The sequence below is a fragment of the Pelecanus crispus genome, chromosome 2, assembly GCF_030463565.1.
Source record: "Pelecanus crispus isolate bPelCri1 chromosome 2, bPelCri1.pri, whole genome shotgun sequence".
Lineage (NCBI taxonomy): Eukaryota > Metazoa > Chordata > Aves > Pelecaniformes > Pelecanidae > Pelecanus > Pelecanus crispus.
The window spans coordinates 31209433-31228596 of record NC_134644.1 but is presented as its reverse complement, the minus strand read 5'-3'; the positions used below and the strand labels follow the sequence as shown (position 1 = coordinate 31228596).

At 38.3% G+C, this 19164-nt stretch overlaps 1 protein-coding gene across 1 annotated transcript; it reads left to right on the top strand.

Moving 5' to 3' along the window:
* The first annotated feature begins 243 nt into the window (after nucleotides 1-243).
* Nucleotides 244-3658, top strand: COXFA4 (cytochrome c oxidase associated subunit FA4). Its single transcript, XM_075706073.1, has 4 exons — nucleotides 244-346; nucleotides 950-1038; nucleotides 1376-1436; nucleotides 3453-3658. Exons 1-4 carry the CDS (start codon nucleotides 305-307, stop codon nucleotides 3507-3509), a joined length of 249 nt encoding a protein of 82 aa, XP_075562188.1. The 5' UTR covers nucleotides 244-304; the 3' UTR covers nucleotides 3510-3658.
* Nucleotides 3659-19164: the final 15506 nt, after the last annotated feature.

The window sequence follows — 19164 nt, the reverse complement described above, 5'->3', positions numbered from 1 at the left end:
GGGGTGCCCCGGTGGGTGCCTGCTCCCCGAGCGGCGCCGCCGGCCGGCGGCCGCGCTAACGCGGGAGGCGCTCGGCCCGGGGCGCTCGGCGGGGGCGGGGCGGGGCGCCGCGGCGGGGCGCCGGCCGGGGCTGCCGCGGCGGAGGGCGAACAGGCGAACGCCGCAGCTGCTACATCCGGGCCGCGGCGGCGGGCACCTGCCGCGCCGGGGGCCTCGGGTGACATTGGGCCTCGGCGGCTGAAGGGGGAGGACGGGCTCCCGAGCCTGGTAGAGAGCGAGACCTTCGCCTGCGCCTGCTGCCGCCATGTTTCGCGTTATGGTCAGCCACGCCAGGAAGCACCCCAGCGTGAGTAGCCGCGGCAGTGCCCCGGCGGCTGCGGGGCCTGGGCCCCGCCGTCGCCCCCATCCTCGCTCTTCCGTCTCCTTTCCCCTTGGATGCCTGGCCCCTCGGGTGGGCCGCGGCTGACGGCCTGTGGGTAGCTCAGGGCTGATCGGGGTCAGGTCCCTCTTTTCCTCTGGTACGCCTGGGCCTTTCTCATGCTGCAGCAGCAAGGCTCAAGGTGGCTCTTCTATTCTTGTTAGACTCTTTCGCTGCAGCCCCTCGCTGCCATTTTCTTGATGATCGGGGGTACAGGTGGTAGGGGCTGTTTTGGGCAGTGCAGGGACTGATGTTCGTTTTTCCAGAACGTGCTGTTATGGGACACTTGGTTGTTCTGCATGTAGTAGTATGTTTTTTCATGTCTCTCTCTTCGTACCTGCTAGTTTCTCTCTGCCCTCAGGGATGTCCTGTACACAGGGAGCATATGTTAGGGGTTTAGAGCACTGTGCATTACGGTTCAAAGTGTGGGAGCTTGTTCTTTGGTTTGTCATTGCTGTAGTCAGAAATGCTATGTAGTAATGCTATGTTGTTACACTGCGGTATGACATATAATCTTGTTGTTGTTCCTAGTTGATCCCTCTGTTTTTGATCATTGGCTCTGGAGGCTTTGGTGCAGCCCTGTATCTCATGCGTTTGGCAGTGTTCAACCCTGATGTCTGGTATGTATAAAATAATTCACAGCACCCAGTCCTCTTGCTCTATATATTAAAGTAAACTTTACTGCCTCGCTCTTTATGTTTCTGGAGGCCTTAATGTCTTGCTCCAATATCACTGGCACTAACTGTATGGAGATTTCCTTGATTTGGAGATACATTTGTTTACCATGTGATATTTAGACACTGTGGCCAAAGGACTGTGTCTTTTTCTGTGGAAACTTATTTGGATGGGTGACTCTCCATGGCCTAATAACCACAGCACACATATGAATTTTATTTATTTTGAAGGTAGTGTGATTCTCTTAATATGTTCTCATATCTTGCTTTTTTTTCTCGGTAGCTGGGATAAGAAAAATAATCCAGAACCTTGGAACAAACTGTCTCCCAGTGACCAGTACAAGGTAAAATGAAAGATACAGATTTGTAGGAAACATGATAGCAAAGGTGTAGCCTACTGCTTTACAATATTTGAATGGATTGGGAAGTCGCTGAATGAGTGATGTATTTTCTCTGCTGTGTAACATTTGTCTGTCTCTAGAACTCGGAGCAGAGAGAGCTGAGTTTGACATTTAAAACTTTCCTAGAGCTGGTTGATAATGGGGTGAAAGGAGTCTATATGGAAGTAGTCATATATATTGCACTGTAAGAAAAACAGGAATTCTATGCGAGAGGAAGAATATACTAGCTCATAATACTCAGACATAAACTACAGGGAGAAAGACAAAACCTCCGAAGTTCTAAGCTGTAAACTGTTGGCCTTTACTCTTTAGAAGCAAAGCAGGAAAATGTCTGTGTTTAATGTAAACACTAATTCAGTTTTACAGTTGATTGTTTGAAAACAAAAGAATTGTCTGTAACTGGATGCAATAGAAATTTAAGTAATACTCAAGTTATTTCATTGAACTAATGAGGAAGCATGTAAAGATGTGTAAAACATCTGGTAGTTTACAGAAGTCGTGTTTTTATCATGTTTTATTAAAGTGGTATTTTAGTAGATTCCGGTTAAGAATATTCTAAGATTATCCTCAAGCTACTAAAAAAGCAAACCTACTATGTTTTCAAAGCTAGTGTCTGTTCAGTACCATATCTTACTATTCCAATCATTGAAATATGCAAAAAAAAAAAAAAACCAAACCCAAACCCCACAGTCCAAAATAAAATATCTCGCAGTTCCCTTAAAAGTCCAGGAAGAACATAACACCTTGGTTTCGTTGCTGCTTCTGGAATGTTTCTGTTTCTTAAATATCTAAAAGAGGCAAATTCAACATAGTGCGCAGCACAAATTCTTTAAAGGAGTGCATGCCTTGTGTAGCGTTCCCCTTCTGCCTTAGCATGCAAGCACAACCTAAGGGTTTACCATATTTGGGTGTGTGTATCATTGGGGATTTTTTTTCCAAATCTGCACTGTGGGAAATGGAAAGGCAGATACTCTAAATTGAGGATGACTGTTTAGTAAAAAGCTCTGACACAACAAGTTTTAGCTTTTGATGAAATTTGTTTTTCTTTTGTAAACTTCTCTTTGTTATATCAGCTTCCTCAGTCTTTCCAAAGAAAAGAGTTGAAGACCTGATCATTACTGTAGGAGTTGCACAGAAATGTGTAATTTGAATGTGCTGTAGGCTGTTTTGTTTCTTCTGGGGAAGTTAAAAAAAAAAAAAAATTAAATCGGGCATAACTAAAAATAATCAAGGTAATAGATAAATGTTTCTTGCTTTTTTTTTTTTTTTAAAGAAAAGCTATAGCATCACGTGCTTGATGTCTAGTCAGGCAGGGATGCCAAAATAAGCTTTTAGTCTGTAAATTCAGTGTCCTCGGGGACTTTGGGCTGTTTTGAATTGCTTGTAATGGGATCCAACTTTTGCTAATATAAACTGAGAGTGTGAAAGGATCTGTTTTTGCTTTCCTTCTTCCTTGTCATACCTTGCAGTTCTAGATGCAGCTACTTAAACCAAATTTGGCTTTTACAGCACTGCTTTAAATGTTCCCTTGTGACACCGTCTGTTCACATACACCATGCTTTGTGCCACTTGGCAAGCTAGGTGTTGCCTTCAATATACAGGAGCACATAGATTTTTGGGCAAAAAGGATAAACTTAGCAGTACTGTAAGAAATCCCTGTGAATGGAGTTTTAATTTTGGGGATTGAAGAAGAGGTACTGTGGGTTTTCTCTAGTTGTAGACAGGAGCACTGCCTCATTTTAAATGCAGAGCTTCTAATACTGTATGCAGAATGAAGATAATATTAAAAAGTAACTGCTCTTCAAAGTTTTTATGTATTTATTTATTAATGTCTAGCGTACAGACTCAAACTGTGATTTCAGTTTCCTGACGTGAGTTCAAGTGATACATGTTTTTTAGTAAATACCATGGAAAATGGATAGTCAAGCTTCTTACTCATTTTTTTCCCCTCTTTCCTAGTTCTACTCTGTTAATGTAGACTACAGTAGGCTGAAAAAGGACCGTCCTGACTTCTGAACACCACACTCATCTCCATAAGCCGCACAGAAAGGTCTTCCGGAAGCCATCCGCACAATTGTCAGCTTAATCATCCAGGAAATGGTCAAACTTGCCTCACACTGCACTTGGTTGTGTGTTTGAAAGTGTTTTGATGAGGATTAATAAATGTCTGAAACTTGAAGTGTCTACTCTTTAGTCCAATTTGCAAAATGAGAATATCGTCCTATTAACAGTTTGTTGTATGATCAGTCAAATAGTAAGCAAAAGTCAATTCATGTTTCCTCAACAGGAAAGCAAAGTTGTCCTGATGGGCTTTATACTCAGTCTGTTGACTTTGGAGAACTAGTTGCATGTTCATGCAGTATACCAAACTGCAAGAACTTGAAAGCACATACTTATGTGTGTGTGTATATATATATTGGGGTTTTTTAATCGCACCTGAATTTTTCTACTTGCCACTTTAAGAAGCTGTGGTAGCAGACAAGTCAGTACTTAACAAGTTGTCCAGCAGGGAGGCAACAGATGTTGCCATATGTTGCTGGAGGGGGAAAAAAAAAACCAAACGGTCCAAGCTTTCTGCAAAAGGTTTCATTTCTTTTCTTTCTTTTTTTTTAAGTCATAAGTTGTTTGTTAATAAACAAGATGACAATCTTAAATATTTAAAAAATAAAATTCTAGGAACACATTCAGAATTTCCTGTGGATCACACTTTTAAGGAAGGGAAGCACACAGTAAACAGAACAGGGTACAGGATTTGAGAAGTAACATAGATTTTCATATAAGAGCATAAATGTCTTTCAGCAAGGGCAAATGCTCATACTTTAGTACTTGGCTGAGTCTTGCTATGGGAAGACGAAAATATTTTTGCAAGTCTGTAATTTACGGTAGGTTACGGTAGGTTCTTCTTTGTGCTTTTCTGTGAACATCTGGTATTTCCCTGGCTAAGAGATACAATTCTGGACTATCCAACAGAGTACAGCTGTTCCTATCTTGATACATTTCAGTCCACTTAAAGTGACCTTTGAGAATGTAGCTAATCAGAGCTGCTGTTATAAGGATAGACTCAAAGAAACTGAGCAGCAAGAACTTTTACTGGAGAAGAAAAACTGTTCTGTGGTAACTGACTGCAAAATAACAAATATTTGCAAAGACTTCATATTTTATATGGAAGAATCTTACAAGTCAGTTGGATGTGGTAGCAGCATACTTTTCAGTATACACCAAAATGGTGGATTTACTTCCAGTTTTCACTTGCTTGTTTGAGAGGCTCTCATGGAGTCTGAAGAAGTAAATGAGTGTTATGACAGAGATGATGTTTACAGTGGTGGGCAAAGTCTGTAAGCGTCCTTGGGGACTGTGGTTGCTATCTGAATCCAAATATTTTTAGGAAGTAGAACATTCTGTTGCAACATTCTCTCTTCAGTTTGAAAAATAAGTCAGTCACGTGTGAAAATGGGAAGCATTCCTTTAACTTACAAGTTGGTAGGCCTTTTGGATTTTACTGATATTACCGTGGTCTCCAAACAGATCGTTTCTCTGGACTTCAAGAAAGACCAATACCCAGGAATTAAACCCAATTCTTAGTAAGGTTAGACAAGGGTGTTCCCTTTGGTCACAGCTGAAGAGGGTGTAGACTCATGTTTTTCTTAATAAAGGCTTACAATAAACAGTCTGCCCTTGACATACTTCAAAATATGTTTAACAGGTAGTTAAGCTATTTAAAACTTTAAATATGGATTGACTAGAAAACAAAAAGGCAATTCATTCAATGCTACTTCCCCTTTCCTCATAGCAGCATGCTTGCTGCTGAAAATACACAAAACATTAAGTCTTTCAAGTTGACACCATCATATTTCATTCTAAAGGCCATTATCCTGAGGGGACACTTGCTCCTATTTTGGACGTATGCTTCTGTCCTATTTTAAATAGTAACAGACAATAGTCACCATTACCTGCTAAACTTAAAACTAATAAACATCATAAGAATTTTGTTTCTTCCTCAATCTTTAATGCTTGAGATATTCAATAATTGAAAAATGTTACGTAATTTCCAAAAAGAAACAGCCAAATGAAGAATGCTGCGTATTTTCTGTGGCTTACCTCCTCAACCAATAACATGTTATTTTCATACAAACATACTGTGCTATTTTTTGGCTCCATGAGACTAATTTCTCACTGCAGATGGTTTTCTTACTGTTGAACCCTCACACCCATAGAGACTTAAGGCCATGCTACCTACTGTAAGTCTGTCTTAAATTATTCTGTGGGCAGAAATTAAGCACTTGCTTAAATCTTCAGCTTTGAGACATAGAAGCATTGAAATTTATCAGCTTTATTGGTAGTATGACAATATGTGTTCTTCAACTGCCTAGAAGAAAAGTTCCACAATCTTTGATATTTTATAATTGACTTATGGGTTGATAGAGCTATCCTAGTAATTCAGCTCTGATCTGTTACTATTTCCTCAGTAATTTGAGTGAGGTATTTTTTTTTAAACATACAAATGCATTTTGTTAGTTCCTGGTTCCTTTTTTTTCTTATTTCATGTATTGTTTTTATTCTTAAAATTCCAGTCCTGCAAGGCCTTAAATTCCTGCCTTTTTCCACTGTGCGTTTTCCTTAGGGGACAGAGGAACCATTTATTTCATGTAAAACCAAAGCACGTGCTTGGCCCTAGTTTATAATTGCTTGGTAGCGGTCTATCAGTATCCAGTACATTTCTTTGCATTTTTGTAGTGTGCTGTTTCTGAAAGAGGACCGTTTTCACAGCTTGGCAATATTCTATCTGTATTAAAATATTCAAGCATTTTCTTTAAAGCCATCTTCTACCTCTTTCCTCTTCATGAAGTCAAAGATGGTATTCCCTGAAGACAGTGTGAAGAAACGTTTGTAGTTTGGATTTTTAGGATTCTAGCTTCTGATGTTCATCTTTGGCTGTTAACTTTTATCAAACAACTAAATGCCATCATTAATAGGAAAACTGAGGTCCTTCATTAACACCATGGCATGTAATTTTGCTTGAGCAGATGTCACGCGTTCTCTGAAAGAGACTGATATTCTGCTGTCTTACGCTTCGGCTAAGATGGATACAGCTGCTACGTTCCAGTTTGTGGCAGATTTTTTTTGAATGATCAGTGTAGGCCTGGCCTGCATTTCTCATTAGGACATCTCTAGGACAAGAGGAAATGGGCTTAAGCTGCGCCAGGGGAGGTTTAGACTGGAAATTAGGAAAAATTTCTTTACGGAAAGGGTGGTCAGGCATTGGAACAGGCTGCCCAGAGAGGTGGTGGAGTCACCATCCCTGGAGGCGTTTAAAAAACGGGTAGATGTGGCACTTCGGGATATGGTTTAGTCTGGTCTACCCTTGATTAGTCTAGAGTGGGCTTGGTAGTGTAGGTTAATGGTTGGACTGGATGATCTTAAAGGTCTTTTCCAACCTAGATGATTCTATGATTCTATGATTCTATGATTAATGAGCCACGTACAGAAGGTTTGACTGTTATTCTTACAATACAGCATTGAGCCTGCCACTGTCAGGTCTCTGTTAACACAGTTATTGTGTGCCTCCTTATCAGTGATCCTGACACACAGCAGGGTGGTCAAATCTGAAATTAATTCTGCCCACCTAGGACAGAAAGAACTGTAGGTTTCCGTAGTTTTGGCACATGAACACATACTCCATGCAGCATGTTGTAATATATTTCCTTTGTTGTATTTTTAGTATAGCCAGTTAAGTAGGATTTCTGTTATTTGCCTGCAACAGGGCAAGTTCCTCGTGAGTATAAAGTATCTAACTGCCTCTAAGAAACTAGAAGGTTGTGCCTGATATTAAAAGAATAATTTAAATTTTGCATAGGATTTCTAGCCAAATGTCGTCTGAGGAAATACATTTCAGATCTGTTTCCAAGCTCTGCTTTACCTTTAAAGATAGTTTGGTGTGTGACTATTGAATGACCTTTAAAACTAAGCAAATATATGTTTACTGCTGATTGGACTGTAATACTTTGTCAGAAATAAAGGTTGAAAAGTTATTACAGGAATTTTAAAAAGGTATTTAGAACAGAAAATGAGTTATTGAAAAAAAATTAGATATGTGCAAGTGCACACAAAGTTACTGTTTCTACTCATTGGCCAGCCTTACTGTGAAAGCAACTGTATGAGCTAGAAAACCCTTTTCCAGGACAAAGTGAAGCAACAGGCCTATCAGAACTCCAAAAAATAGGTGTTCACTTGCATCGTTGCCACAGTAATTTTTTTATATCACTTCATAGAAAAGCTTACTCTTCAGTCCTCTCTTTTGACATCCAGGAGTTGGTTGACTTCATGCTTTCATGATTTCACCATCCATCCACTTTTCCTTAGAAGTGGTCTTGGCATCAGTACTTAGTCATGAGAAATTCCTATGAAGCTAAAATCGTTTCATCTCCTCCTCTGATCTCTAAGCTTCTTAGGAATGTCTCTGGATAACACTATGATGGCATGTTTCCCAAATATGTGTTAATTCTGGTGCCATCCAGCTTGGATGAACTTTGGGGGTTTTTTAATCATTTCAAAACATTATTATCTATGGTTGGTAAGGCTTAACACTTTCTTCGTAAGAATGACATGAGCCAGTACAATGCAAGAAAATACACGCCCCTTCCATTCTTGAGAAGCAAATCTATTTTTAGCATCCAGAGTAACATTTATCTAAACAAGGAAAGTATTCTACATTCTTTTCTTTTTCTCCTATTTTAAAGTTTCATGTAAATGAAACTAAAAAGTAATTTTTAGACTTTCTAAGCTAATGTTATTCTCACGGTTACCAGCTGAAGAGCCTATGAGATCACTGCACTTTGACTTGCTCAATTTTTTTTCTACTTTCTTTTCAGTTAGAATCAGTATTACTTTAGGTAACATGAAATGAGAACTTAAGTATGCAAGTCAAGGCATGAACAATGTATTCAAACTTTTGGCAGTTTGCTATCAGCACTTACCTGTCATTCATTTGCTACTAGAACTGATATGAGACTGGCATGTGGAACTCCTGCAAGAGACAGCAAGTTCTGAAGATGATCATAAAATAGTTTATTAACACATAGCAATGCATACATTACAAAGGAGGATAGAAATTCTACGGGTAATATTCATGAGTGTTGGCAATGCTTTATAACTTAGACACCTCAAATAGTATTTCTAGGGTCATTAATTTGAATTACTTTGGACAAAATAATGCACTACACCATTTACAGTTCATCACTATAATGTAAAGACAACTTTTTTAGCAGAACTGCACAAGGCATAACCCAACAGACAAATTTATAGTCTTGGTTTTTTTCACATTGGAAGCAGACTAACTATGAACATGAAATGTTTTCTAATTTTAGTTCCCTTACTGCAGGCAAATGAAACAAACTGCTGAGAAGGTAATGAAAACAGATTACTTAATGGTGAAAAATCTGAGTGCCATTCTTTCTCCACCAGTGGTGCCACTGCTGGAATTTAATGGGGTGGCACCAGTGTGTCTGAATGAAGACTTTGGTCCTAGCTGTTTAAAAATAGGGTTGAATCTAATAAGATTTCCTCAGCACTGATAACATTTTTTCTTTTTTCCTTTTTTTTGCTAGATTGAAAGTAGGAAAATAGCAGAACTCATTATCAACAGGAAGAAAACGGAATTTCATCCCAATTTCAAACTTCCTACTCTAGTACCACTTACATCTCATGATAGTCTATGGGATTTTGATATAGTGTTAAGGGGATAATTTTCTTCAGATGTTGTCCTTATCTTCATGATGTGTCAAACAGATTTAACTTCCTAGCATTTTGGAAGCTTAGGGGAGGAAAATTCATCTCTGCTATAGAGACAATGTGCTTAAAATGACCAGGGATCACTGAAGCGGTTTTCTGCACGTGCAAATCATATCTGTCTCTCCCATTTATAAAAGCCCAGGAAAGTTCAGGAATTATTCCAGAAAAAAAGGAGTAATATACATGTGACAGAATAGGCAGATGGAACCGCATCAGTTTTTACATCAATTACAGCAAGTTCTTGGTTTGAGTGCAGGAGCTTTCTCTGTTTATGTCCATCAATTTCTACATGTATTTGACAGATGCAGCAGTTGTTCATTACACATATCGTAACTGCTTGCCCTATTAGGATGCAGTGAGAATTACGTTGAGAGTAAAAACAAAAGCATGATATTCAAATGGGTTTAAATTATTACTCAAAATAAAAATGCAGTAGCAGAATAACTGCAGAAGAAGGTCTGGTGCACCCTGTTCTGAATTTAGACTACTAATGACAAGTTTGTATTAGTGCAATTGTGTGAAATAAAAATAAAAACAAATTGATGATTAATTTTGAAAATAGCACTCTTTCTACTTAGCCTCAGAATGGCATTCTTTAAAGATTAACTTATTTCTAAAACATTCAAATAATGTAAATTGTATGTATGAATCATGTCTGAACTGTATGTATTTTAATTTGATATGCTTTCTCTTAGTGAGTTCAGTGTCAGTAACTGCTTATATTAGTTTAAGATTGTAGTATTTTATGTCTCACCCTACATTATTGTACCTAAACAAAACTTGTCTTACACCTTCAAACAGAAAAAGGGTTTCAGAAGATCTTCCATCTTAAATCTAACTTTATGTATGAAAATTTAACGCCTGCATTGCTGGAAAGAGTTGTTCAGCAAACTGTTACTCGGCATCGGAGAAGGGACCCTGTCCCTTTTTCTGTAATGCAGTGTAACAAAGTTGGCAATTTAATATCTCCCCAAAATAAGGAGAGCCAAAATTTCCAGGAGCTGTTTTATGCTGGTGGCACAACATCAAAATATGAAAAAAATCTTTTGCATTGATGGAAGGACAGGTAGTGAAGAACCACCACCTGACCTGCTCTTTATCTGGGGCCCTGGCAATTGTCTGCTTATCAGTTCCTGGCAGAGGGGAATAAGGTCAGGAGTTGACTAATGGCCCAGGCTACAACAGCTGCGTGTTTAAGAGGGATCTAGACTGCCACACGGAGGTGGGTGTTGGTCTCTTCTCCCATGTAGTTAGCGATAGGACAAGAGGAAATGGGCTTAAGCTGTGCCAGGGGAGGTTTAGGTTGGAAATTAGGAAAAATTTCTTTACGGAAAGGGTGGTCAAGAATTGGAACAGGCTGCCCAGAGAGGTGGTGGAGTCACCATCCCTGGAAGTGTTCAAAAAACGGGTAGATGTGGCACTTTGGGACATGGTTTAGTCTAGTCTACCCTTGATTGGTTTAGGGTAGACTTGGTAGTGTAGGTTAATGGTTGGACTGGATGATCTTAAAGGTCTTTTCCAACCTAAACATTTCTATGACTCTATGATTCTATGATTTACATGGTGAGGATAAAGACGATGATTCAAACCTTACCTGATTCACATATCAAACCAAATCTTTCACAGCTGGCCTTGTAGCTGGAGTAAAGATGAGTCGAATATTTACAAATTCTGCAATTTATTAACCTGATCTTGAGCTGATAATGAATAGAGAACAACGGACAAAATTAAAATGTGCTTCTCAAATTTAGAGTATCTTGCCAAAGAAATATTTCCACCACGGAGCACAGCATGCAGTGGTCAGGCAGGTAGATATGATTTATACAGTACATAGCAATAGACCTCCTAATCCTGAAGCCTAGTTGCTTGCCCCGGGAGTCAAATGATTCATGTAGCTGCATTCACAGGCTCATGGAGCTTAAACAGGATGCTTCATAAACACTGGAGCTCACCTGGATGAAGCTTAATATTTCATTATCTACCTGTGTGCACATCAAATGCAAAATAAACAGTCCAGTAGTATATCTGAAGTTCTACTTGGATGTATTTTGCTGTGTTTCTCAGTCATTACAGAGAGCTTTTACGGGAAAGAAGAATGAGCTTTTTGAGACCCCAGAAAGAGAGATTTGTTACATCCACAGCAAGGAGAATGGAGAAACAGAAACAAGTGGCCTACTCACTCAGGCATAGGAAAGCAGAGGATGTAAAATGTGCAGTGGAAGTGTAATGAATTCCTCCATTACAAATTATTGTCACAGGGAAATTTTTTTGTATATGAATTTTGACATAGAAAATTGGATGGATTTTTTGTTTGTTTGTATGTTGCATTTATTGAAAATGAAAAAAAGCTCAGTGACAGCAGTATATAAATGTGTATAGATATGTTGCCTAAGGTCTCCATTTTTCTTGTCTTCAGTCTTTATTCTCTCATCCTTTCCTCAGCTAGATAGCCAGGGTTTCTGCTTACTAACCTGAGAAATCCTCTTCACTCATATATCTTCTGCTTGTCAGGAGCTTTCCTTCTGTTAGGCTATGCTATTTCCTGACATGCTAGAATCACCGGCTACTTTTGTGTTAAAAAGAAATCGCCCCTTTTCCCATCAACATCTCATTACAGCTGTGACACCGGCTTTCTGAGTAAGCAGGAAAGATAAGTGATCCAAGTAAAACTTTGTAGAATTTGCAATAGAAAACTGCCTTGATACAAAAATATCTACCAACAAACTGAGGATCATTGGTGGAAGCCTGACCTCTCTGAAAAAGAAGGCATATCAAATCCTGGCCACGATGATATCTGCAAAAGGATACTCACTGTACATTAAATAGCTGGAAGATTATTAGCTTTTTGAAGATTGTATGTGATTCAGTATCTTAATATCAAAAACAATTATCACCACATACACAAAGAATATAATAAAAATATATTTGACTTAAAATTGCATCTGTAAAGAACACAAAGGTATTTGTATTCTGTATTGTTTTGTTTTCTACTGTAAGACTGTTAATACCAAGTAGGGATATGAGATCTTTGTAGATTCAGAAGTGAGGTATACAATGTTACTTGCTTCTAACCAGTGTTGTGTAATACTGTACAAGGACTGATACAAAACCTCTTGAAATTAAAGGAGAGTTCCCCATCAGCTACAGCAGGCTTTGTATTAAAAGGCTGTTGACTCTTTTAGGGTCAGGGAGGAAGGAAGAAACACAGAAACATCTGGGGTGAAATTTTCATGCCACTGTAGTCAAATGGAGTTTTGTGATTGCTTTGCATGAGATGAACATTGCCCTTTAGGACTGGATTTTCAGTTGTGTAGAGATGGTTCACAAAACACAATGTACCAATCAAGGGTGTCTGAGATAACTTTTAGAGCTACTTTGTATATTTACTATTTTGTACCTGCATACAAATAGATTCGACTTTAGCAACGTGGCAAGGTGGTTTTTGCATAATCTTTTGACGCAACTCCATTAATTCTGTAGAATGCGTACTATTTTGGATTTTATCTCTATTTCCTAAGCCAAATAAAATTTGCTCTTTTCAAGCAATCTTGACTATATTAATTTTCTTAGGACTAATTAACACATGCAGCTTCCAACAGAGAAGAAAAATTAGCTTCTGATTTCTGGTGAGAGGTGTGCTTGGGTGTTCTGGCTAACGCCGTCAGTTAAGGATCCATACGGTTCACTTTCAAGTATCCCCTAAGCTTTAAGGAAACCTATTCAGCAAAATGCTGTACTCCGCAGCAGTACGACTTTTGGCAAACAAGCCTATTTTTTCCCACTGGTAGCAGTCTAGCCACAGAAGCATAGCATACTGCATCTGCCCAGGCTAGCAGAGCTGCCTAACACTACCATCAGGACACGGCTGCCGGTCTCCAGCCAGCTTGCTAAGAGCTATCTCAATTATTGCCGTGCAGCACTGCCCTCTGCCTTGTGCATTTATGCAGACTAGAACATATTTAATGATTTTAAAGGGCAAGACTGAAGGATTTAGGCTGTTTCTCTGATTTTTTTTTTTTTTTTGATTGGAAGAAAAAAAGCTATGGGATTTTTTTTATGTTTGCACACTAAAAAATACAAACAGGACAAAGAATGTACATTATAAATAAGTGGGTTTTGTACAGCTGTGATTATAAAATACTTTCTACTCAAGTATGTACATACATGTACATATAATACATCCTATATATAGATATAGTATACACACATGGAATATTTTTGAATATTTGCACTTCAGGTGATATGTTGCATATTAATATGGTTACATGCGTGCAGCCACTACAGAGCACTCATCTCCCGCAGCATTTAAATGGCATATGCTCTTCTCTCCTTCATGAGCATGCTGTGTCTTTTTGCAGCTGAATCCATACAGGGACCCCAGTTCTTAAAAGAGGGGCGGTCACGTTGGGCAAGCAGCAGGCAGGGTTTCTAGGGCTGAGCTCTGCGTCGCCGGGGCTGGAAGCGGGCCACCGAATGCTGTGCTGCGACAACCCTCCAAGCCCTTCCAGCTGCACTTACATCTGTGCATGATTAGAGCAGCGGAGGCTACTGCAGTCACCCAATGTCTGTTCATGAACAGGTCTCTTACATTTTATTGCCTGGAAAGGAAAATCTCTCTTTGTCTTCTCTCCACGGCCCTCCCAGGTGTGTGAGGTGCTACAATAGTGATTACGCTCATAACGCACATCAGGCAATAAACCTATTTTGTTAACGTGTTTCAATATTCCATGTTGGTATCCCAGCATGCTTGAAAAGCAAACCTTGCTGGTGTTTATATTTATTTCTCCATTCTTCCATAATTTTATGATTTTCTAAGTAAAGGAGGACTTTTTATCAACACTTTTTCAAATATAGGATTGCTATTTTGTTGAAATGTCTTTCATCTTGCTTTAAAAGGTGCTTCCTTGGGAACTGGTCTATTCCACACAAAATTTTGGTGTGTGGTGATGTTATAAATGGCAGAGCTTTACTATGAAATCTTGGCTTCTTTCAGTTAATATTTACTGTGAACACTTAATGCAGGCATAAGCTTGGTTTAATCTATCTGCCCAAATTTTAAAGGAGATTTTACTTAATAGTAAAAAGGCATCTATTCAGGTATTTAGAAGTTTAACAAGTGTAATAAAAATAGGCGCTATCATATACAGTGCACCTGTATGACTTGTTACCCTCATTTAAAATTGGAAGGGTTTGTATGGTGGCTAAAAATTAGACATAAAATCTTGGACATACTGAATGCAATGAGAATTTCCTGTTGATTTAAATAGAGCCAAGATTTCTTTTGGAGTTATTTAAAAATCATTAGTGGAAGCTTTTGCAAACTGAACTGGTGTTTGCTTAATCCTTGTGTTTTCAGTAGAGAAACATATTTATGAAACATGCATGAGATGTCTGGTTCTTGGCAGGAAGCGTCCTGGCTGCTTTTTCGGCAAAGCATCTCAGCCTTGGCAAAATAGGAGTAACAAGGTTTAAACAGATTAATAGTTTACCTGATTCAGTGGTCATCTTGCTTTAGGATAGAGTTAAAACCATCAGAATCCTTTTCTTGATCTTACTCAGAAATCATTCACTGAGAAGTGAGAAAGCTGCATTTAGTGCAGATATGCTATCACTGAAATGAATGCTCTTGGGTGTTCCTGTGATTTACTTTTTGGGTGTTATTCTAGGGTAGGTAGGTAGCCCTATTTTTGCTAATAAGTATATATAGAATATACATGTGAGGATTTTTCTTGTGATAGCGTTTGAATACAATAAAATATTGCAAAGAACAACTTTGAAATCCTGCTTTTTTTATCATTAACCTTTTTTGTTGTTGTTGTTTGGTTGGGGTTTTTTGGTTTTATATTCAGGGATATGGCCTGTTTAAGAAACAGTGACACATGCAGTCTAGAGGGAAATGACCAGTTGTGAGAATCTCTATTTTTTATATAAGTTTTTTATTTGGTAAATATTCTCTGATTACTCTTGCGGTCTTTGAGATCAAAGAGTTAGAGGATACATCTCTTTCATCAACTGTTAAATTCTCCTGAATTTCCCTCCATATTATGTAGTGTACTGTGCAGTTTTAGAAATTTCACACTCCACCAGCAGCTATAAATCTTGATCCCTGTGTTTATTCTAACCTGATTATTCAAAGACTTGATTTTAAACATTTGCACTATGATAGCTCCAGGATCCAGTGCATATTCCTAATACTAGATTGGCCTTTCCCAAAGAATATGCAGTCTGAATAAATAAGATAAAAAGTAGCTGGAGAAAGTGTACATGTTAATCTACAAATACGAAAATAAAAGTAACAATTTTGTACAACAGTATGTAACCAAACTTTTATTGAATGGATTGCTTCACCTTCATTTACTTTCTTTTATTGGGCCTGCCATATGGCCACACTTTTTCTTCACAGCCAGTGATATTATCAGTTTTTCCGTGCCAGTGTCCTAGCCCTTGAGGTTGTTTATCCCTTAAAAATGAGAAGATCAAACTTGTAATCCACTGCAGCAATAGTCTTCCAGACTCAATCAGATTTCTCGTTAATCTCCTTGACAAGCATGAGTGTAGCTTCCTCTGCCCAAAGAAAAGCTTAGGGTTCACCGCATCTCTGGTTCCCAGCATAGCTGGCTATAATTCTCACTTTTGAACTCTGAGAGCTGAAAACACCAAGCTGGTCCAATTTATTTTTAACACTGGAACTGAAAACATTTGTAAAATTGCCTCAACCCTAAACTCAGCAATGCGGCCACACTGGGGATAAAAAGAATAGGAGATACACATTCAATCGATTTGTATACAGACCAGCGTGGTAAAAGGAAGGAAAAAAAAAAAGGAGGGGGGGGGAAGAAACCAGTAAGTATTTTATTGTTTTGTGCTTGATTTTAAGCAGTTTCGGAATTACCAGATGACCAAAATCCAGCAGGCAGCATAGATGTTGAACAAGGTTTCTAGGCCAGTGGAGGAATAAAAAGGGTTGCTATTTAAGAAACTGGGACTGTGTAGAGCACTTTGCTTGAATGCCAGGCTCACCGCAGACCCTGTCCAATGCTAAGCCCTGTCTGATCTGCGTCATATACATCATGCCCTGTAGATACATATCTCCACAAGACCCACATGTCCTATAGGTTAATCCTGATGCAAAGTAAGTGCAGATGTGCTTAGAATCATCCAGATGTGACTCCTATTGCTGTTTTTCTGATTCTGTGAAGCATAATCAAGTTTGAGGCAAGGATGGCTCATTTCATTTCTTTATGAATCCATTAATACTCAAAATGGCCATTCCTCTGAAACTACTAAAGAGAATGGAAGAAAACATGCACATTTCTGTGAAGATGTCACTGTCTCTCAAACTGAAGCCTAACCACATAATTTGAGAGTAAGGTTTGCATGTAGCTAGAATTCTTGTCTCCCTGTCTCATTAAGTGGGATTAACTGCTGGTGGTGGTATTCATGAGAGAACACAAAGCTGAACACTTCGTAAAATAAATTTAAAGAATTGACCTAATAAAATGGAAGGTCAAATGAGAGCAAACATTTTGTTAGCCAAAGTTATCTGACCATACAGCCATCATCCCATATCAAGGACTACATGAATATCTACCCCCAAAATTCTTACAGACTCACTTCTCCTGTGTTGTTGTATTTCCCACCCTGAGCAAGTGTTTCTGTGAGTAAAATGAAAACTATTATATGTAGTTCAGCAGAAAATGTTCAAGCACTAACTTTGTTTTCCTTCTGAGCATTGTTACATTATAGAGCAATACGGTTACTATTGCAGAAAAGTTAAAAAACAAGTCTTCTCGCTAAGAAAAAGATTAAAAATATTTCTTGTAGCATCTGTACCACGTACTAGGTATAAACTGGAGTAGCTAATAAATTGTGGGAAAAGCTGAGAGTCATTTGTCAAGGGTCCAACAGAAATAGGAAGTTGATTATCTTTCCATTAGCCTTACGTACCTTAACCAAAGTACATAAAACCAAAGTCATTGTAAGAAATCCCCAAACTTGGTAATTGCATGTAGATATTCTTTGCCCTCATCCACTGTTAGAAGGGGGAACTAAAAAGAAAACTGCAGGATAAGAAGTGCTGTTGGATACCTGGCCAGGCTCAAGGCCTTGCTTTCTATCTCCTGTGGCTGCCAAGGCAGGGAATAAAAAAAAAGACAATTTTTTTTTCAGTGACCCTTTCTCTTTGTGAGAGAAATGGAAAAACTGAAAGCTGCTTGGTAAGTTTGCATGCCTTTAAGTGAAACCCCAAGGAATCATATACTGAATTTTAATTAAGGAATGCTTTTAGATATACTTCTTTCTGATAAACTTAAGAACACTGGTTTAAAGGAATATAAAACTTAAGCTTTTGAGAATTTCTTTTGGTATTTTAAAGCACTCCTTTTTATACCATACATAAGACAAAACAGGAACTAAGATAACCTTAACATACAAGCTTACAAAATTGTCAGAAATGTGTTGTTTTAAATGTGAATCAACACAAAATAGATACTAAAAATAAATGTGGGTTTTTTTAAAATAGTAGTTGCACTAAAACATAACCAATGATTATAAGTTAATTTAATAAGTTACTCAATGATTTTGGTTATTTTTAGTTTCCAGCACTTATTGATATTTATTACTTGACTATATGAGTATACTGTGATCAGTATCTGCCTGGATCAGTTTTTGTGTGTATACATTAGCACTGTTCAGTTCACTATATGCTTATGTAGTTCGGTGTGGCTCAGTAAAACATTACTTGGTTTAAAATAGTAAAACTTGCTGATCTACTAAATACCTCCAAGTTCAGTGGAATCAGTGAAAGGAATTATCTTTACTGATTTCCATTCTGAGGTTAGGAATAGCATTTATGAAAAAGCAAATGTATTCTGTTAACTTTCAATTTAGAATGCTATCATGATAGAATATGTATATAGATATATTGCTATTAATTAATATAGTGTGTATACAACATTTGGGATCCTGGATAAGTACAGGTAGCTGAGGTTCAGGTGAGCTTCTGTTCTAGAAATGGATTGAACTAGTAGCGTATTGTCTAAAGGGAGAGCACATCCTTAAATTAAACCAATTGGTACCTATTTAATATGAAATATTATTTTACTTTTCTAACTTAGGTACTTGGATTAACAGAACTCCCTATCTTTCTGCATCTTGGTTCTGTCTCGGTACAATTTCTTTTCCCTGCCAACCACAGCAAATGCTTATGCTGCCCAGACACACTCAGAGCTTCCTTTTGCTAAGCCCAACACAGATCCAGAGGAGTCAGTGTGCTGTTAAGGGTCAGCCTAAAAGGTTCAGAGATGCTGTAAAGCCCTAAAAGGCTCCTGTATCACAGTTTATAACCAAGCGGGAGCCAGCACATCCTCCAGGCATGAGGCGCAGCAGAGAAGGACTGAGAATGAGCAACCTAAAAATGGGGTGATGAGTGACCTAAGGAGCCCAGTGGTCTCCAGCAACTTAGGTGCACTTATACTATCAAAAGGACTGTAATCTTTATTCATTTAACCAGATTTGATTAACTCAAATCAGCTAACTTGCACTGAAACATTGCAAATTTTCACTTAAGAGATTAGAGCTTGCATTAAAATCTGTAGTGAAGCTACTGTTTCCACTTATGTTTCTGACCAAATTAAAGCATAGTCGCTTTGTCTTCAGTGCAATTTCACCAGTGTTATTAGTGTAGGTTTGACTTGTCCTCAGAATATTTTGAATAACAACCTAATGAAGCCAAGATGACCTACTTTGAACTTTAAAATATAAACTTATTTTTTATCAAATGAAGCATTTCTTTTACTGTGAGCTAAATGGTTAGAAATTACTTTAAGGACTGGCCAGGGCAGACTAGAAATAGAGCAAATTTAGCTGCCTAGCAAGAAAAAAA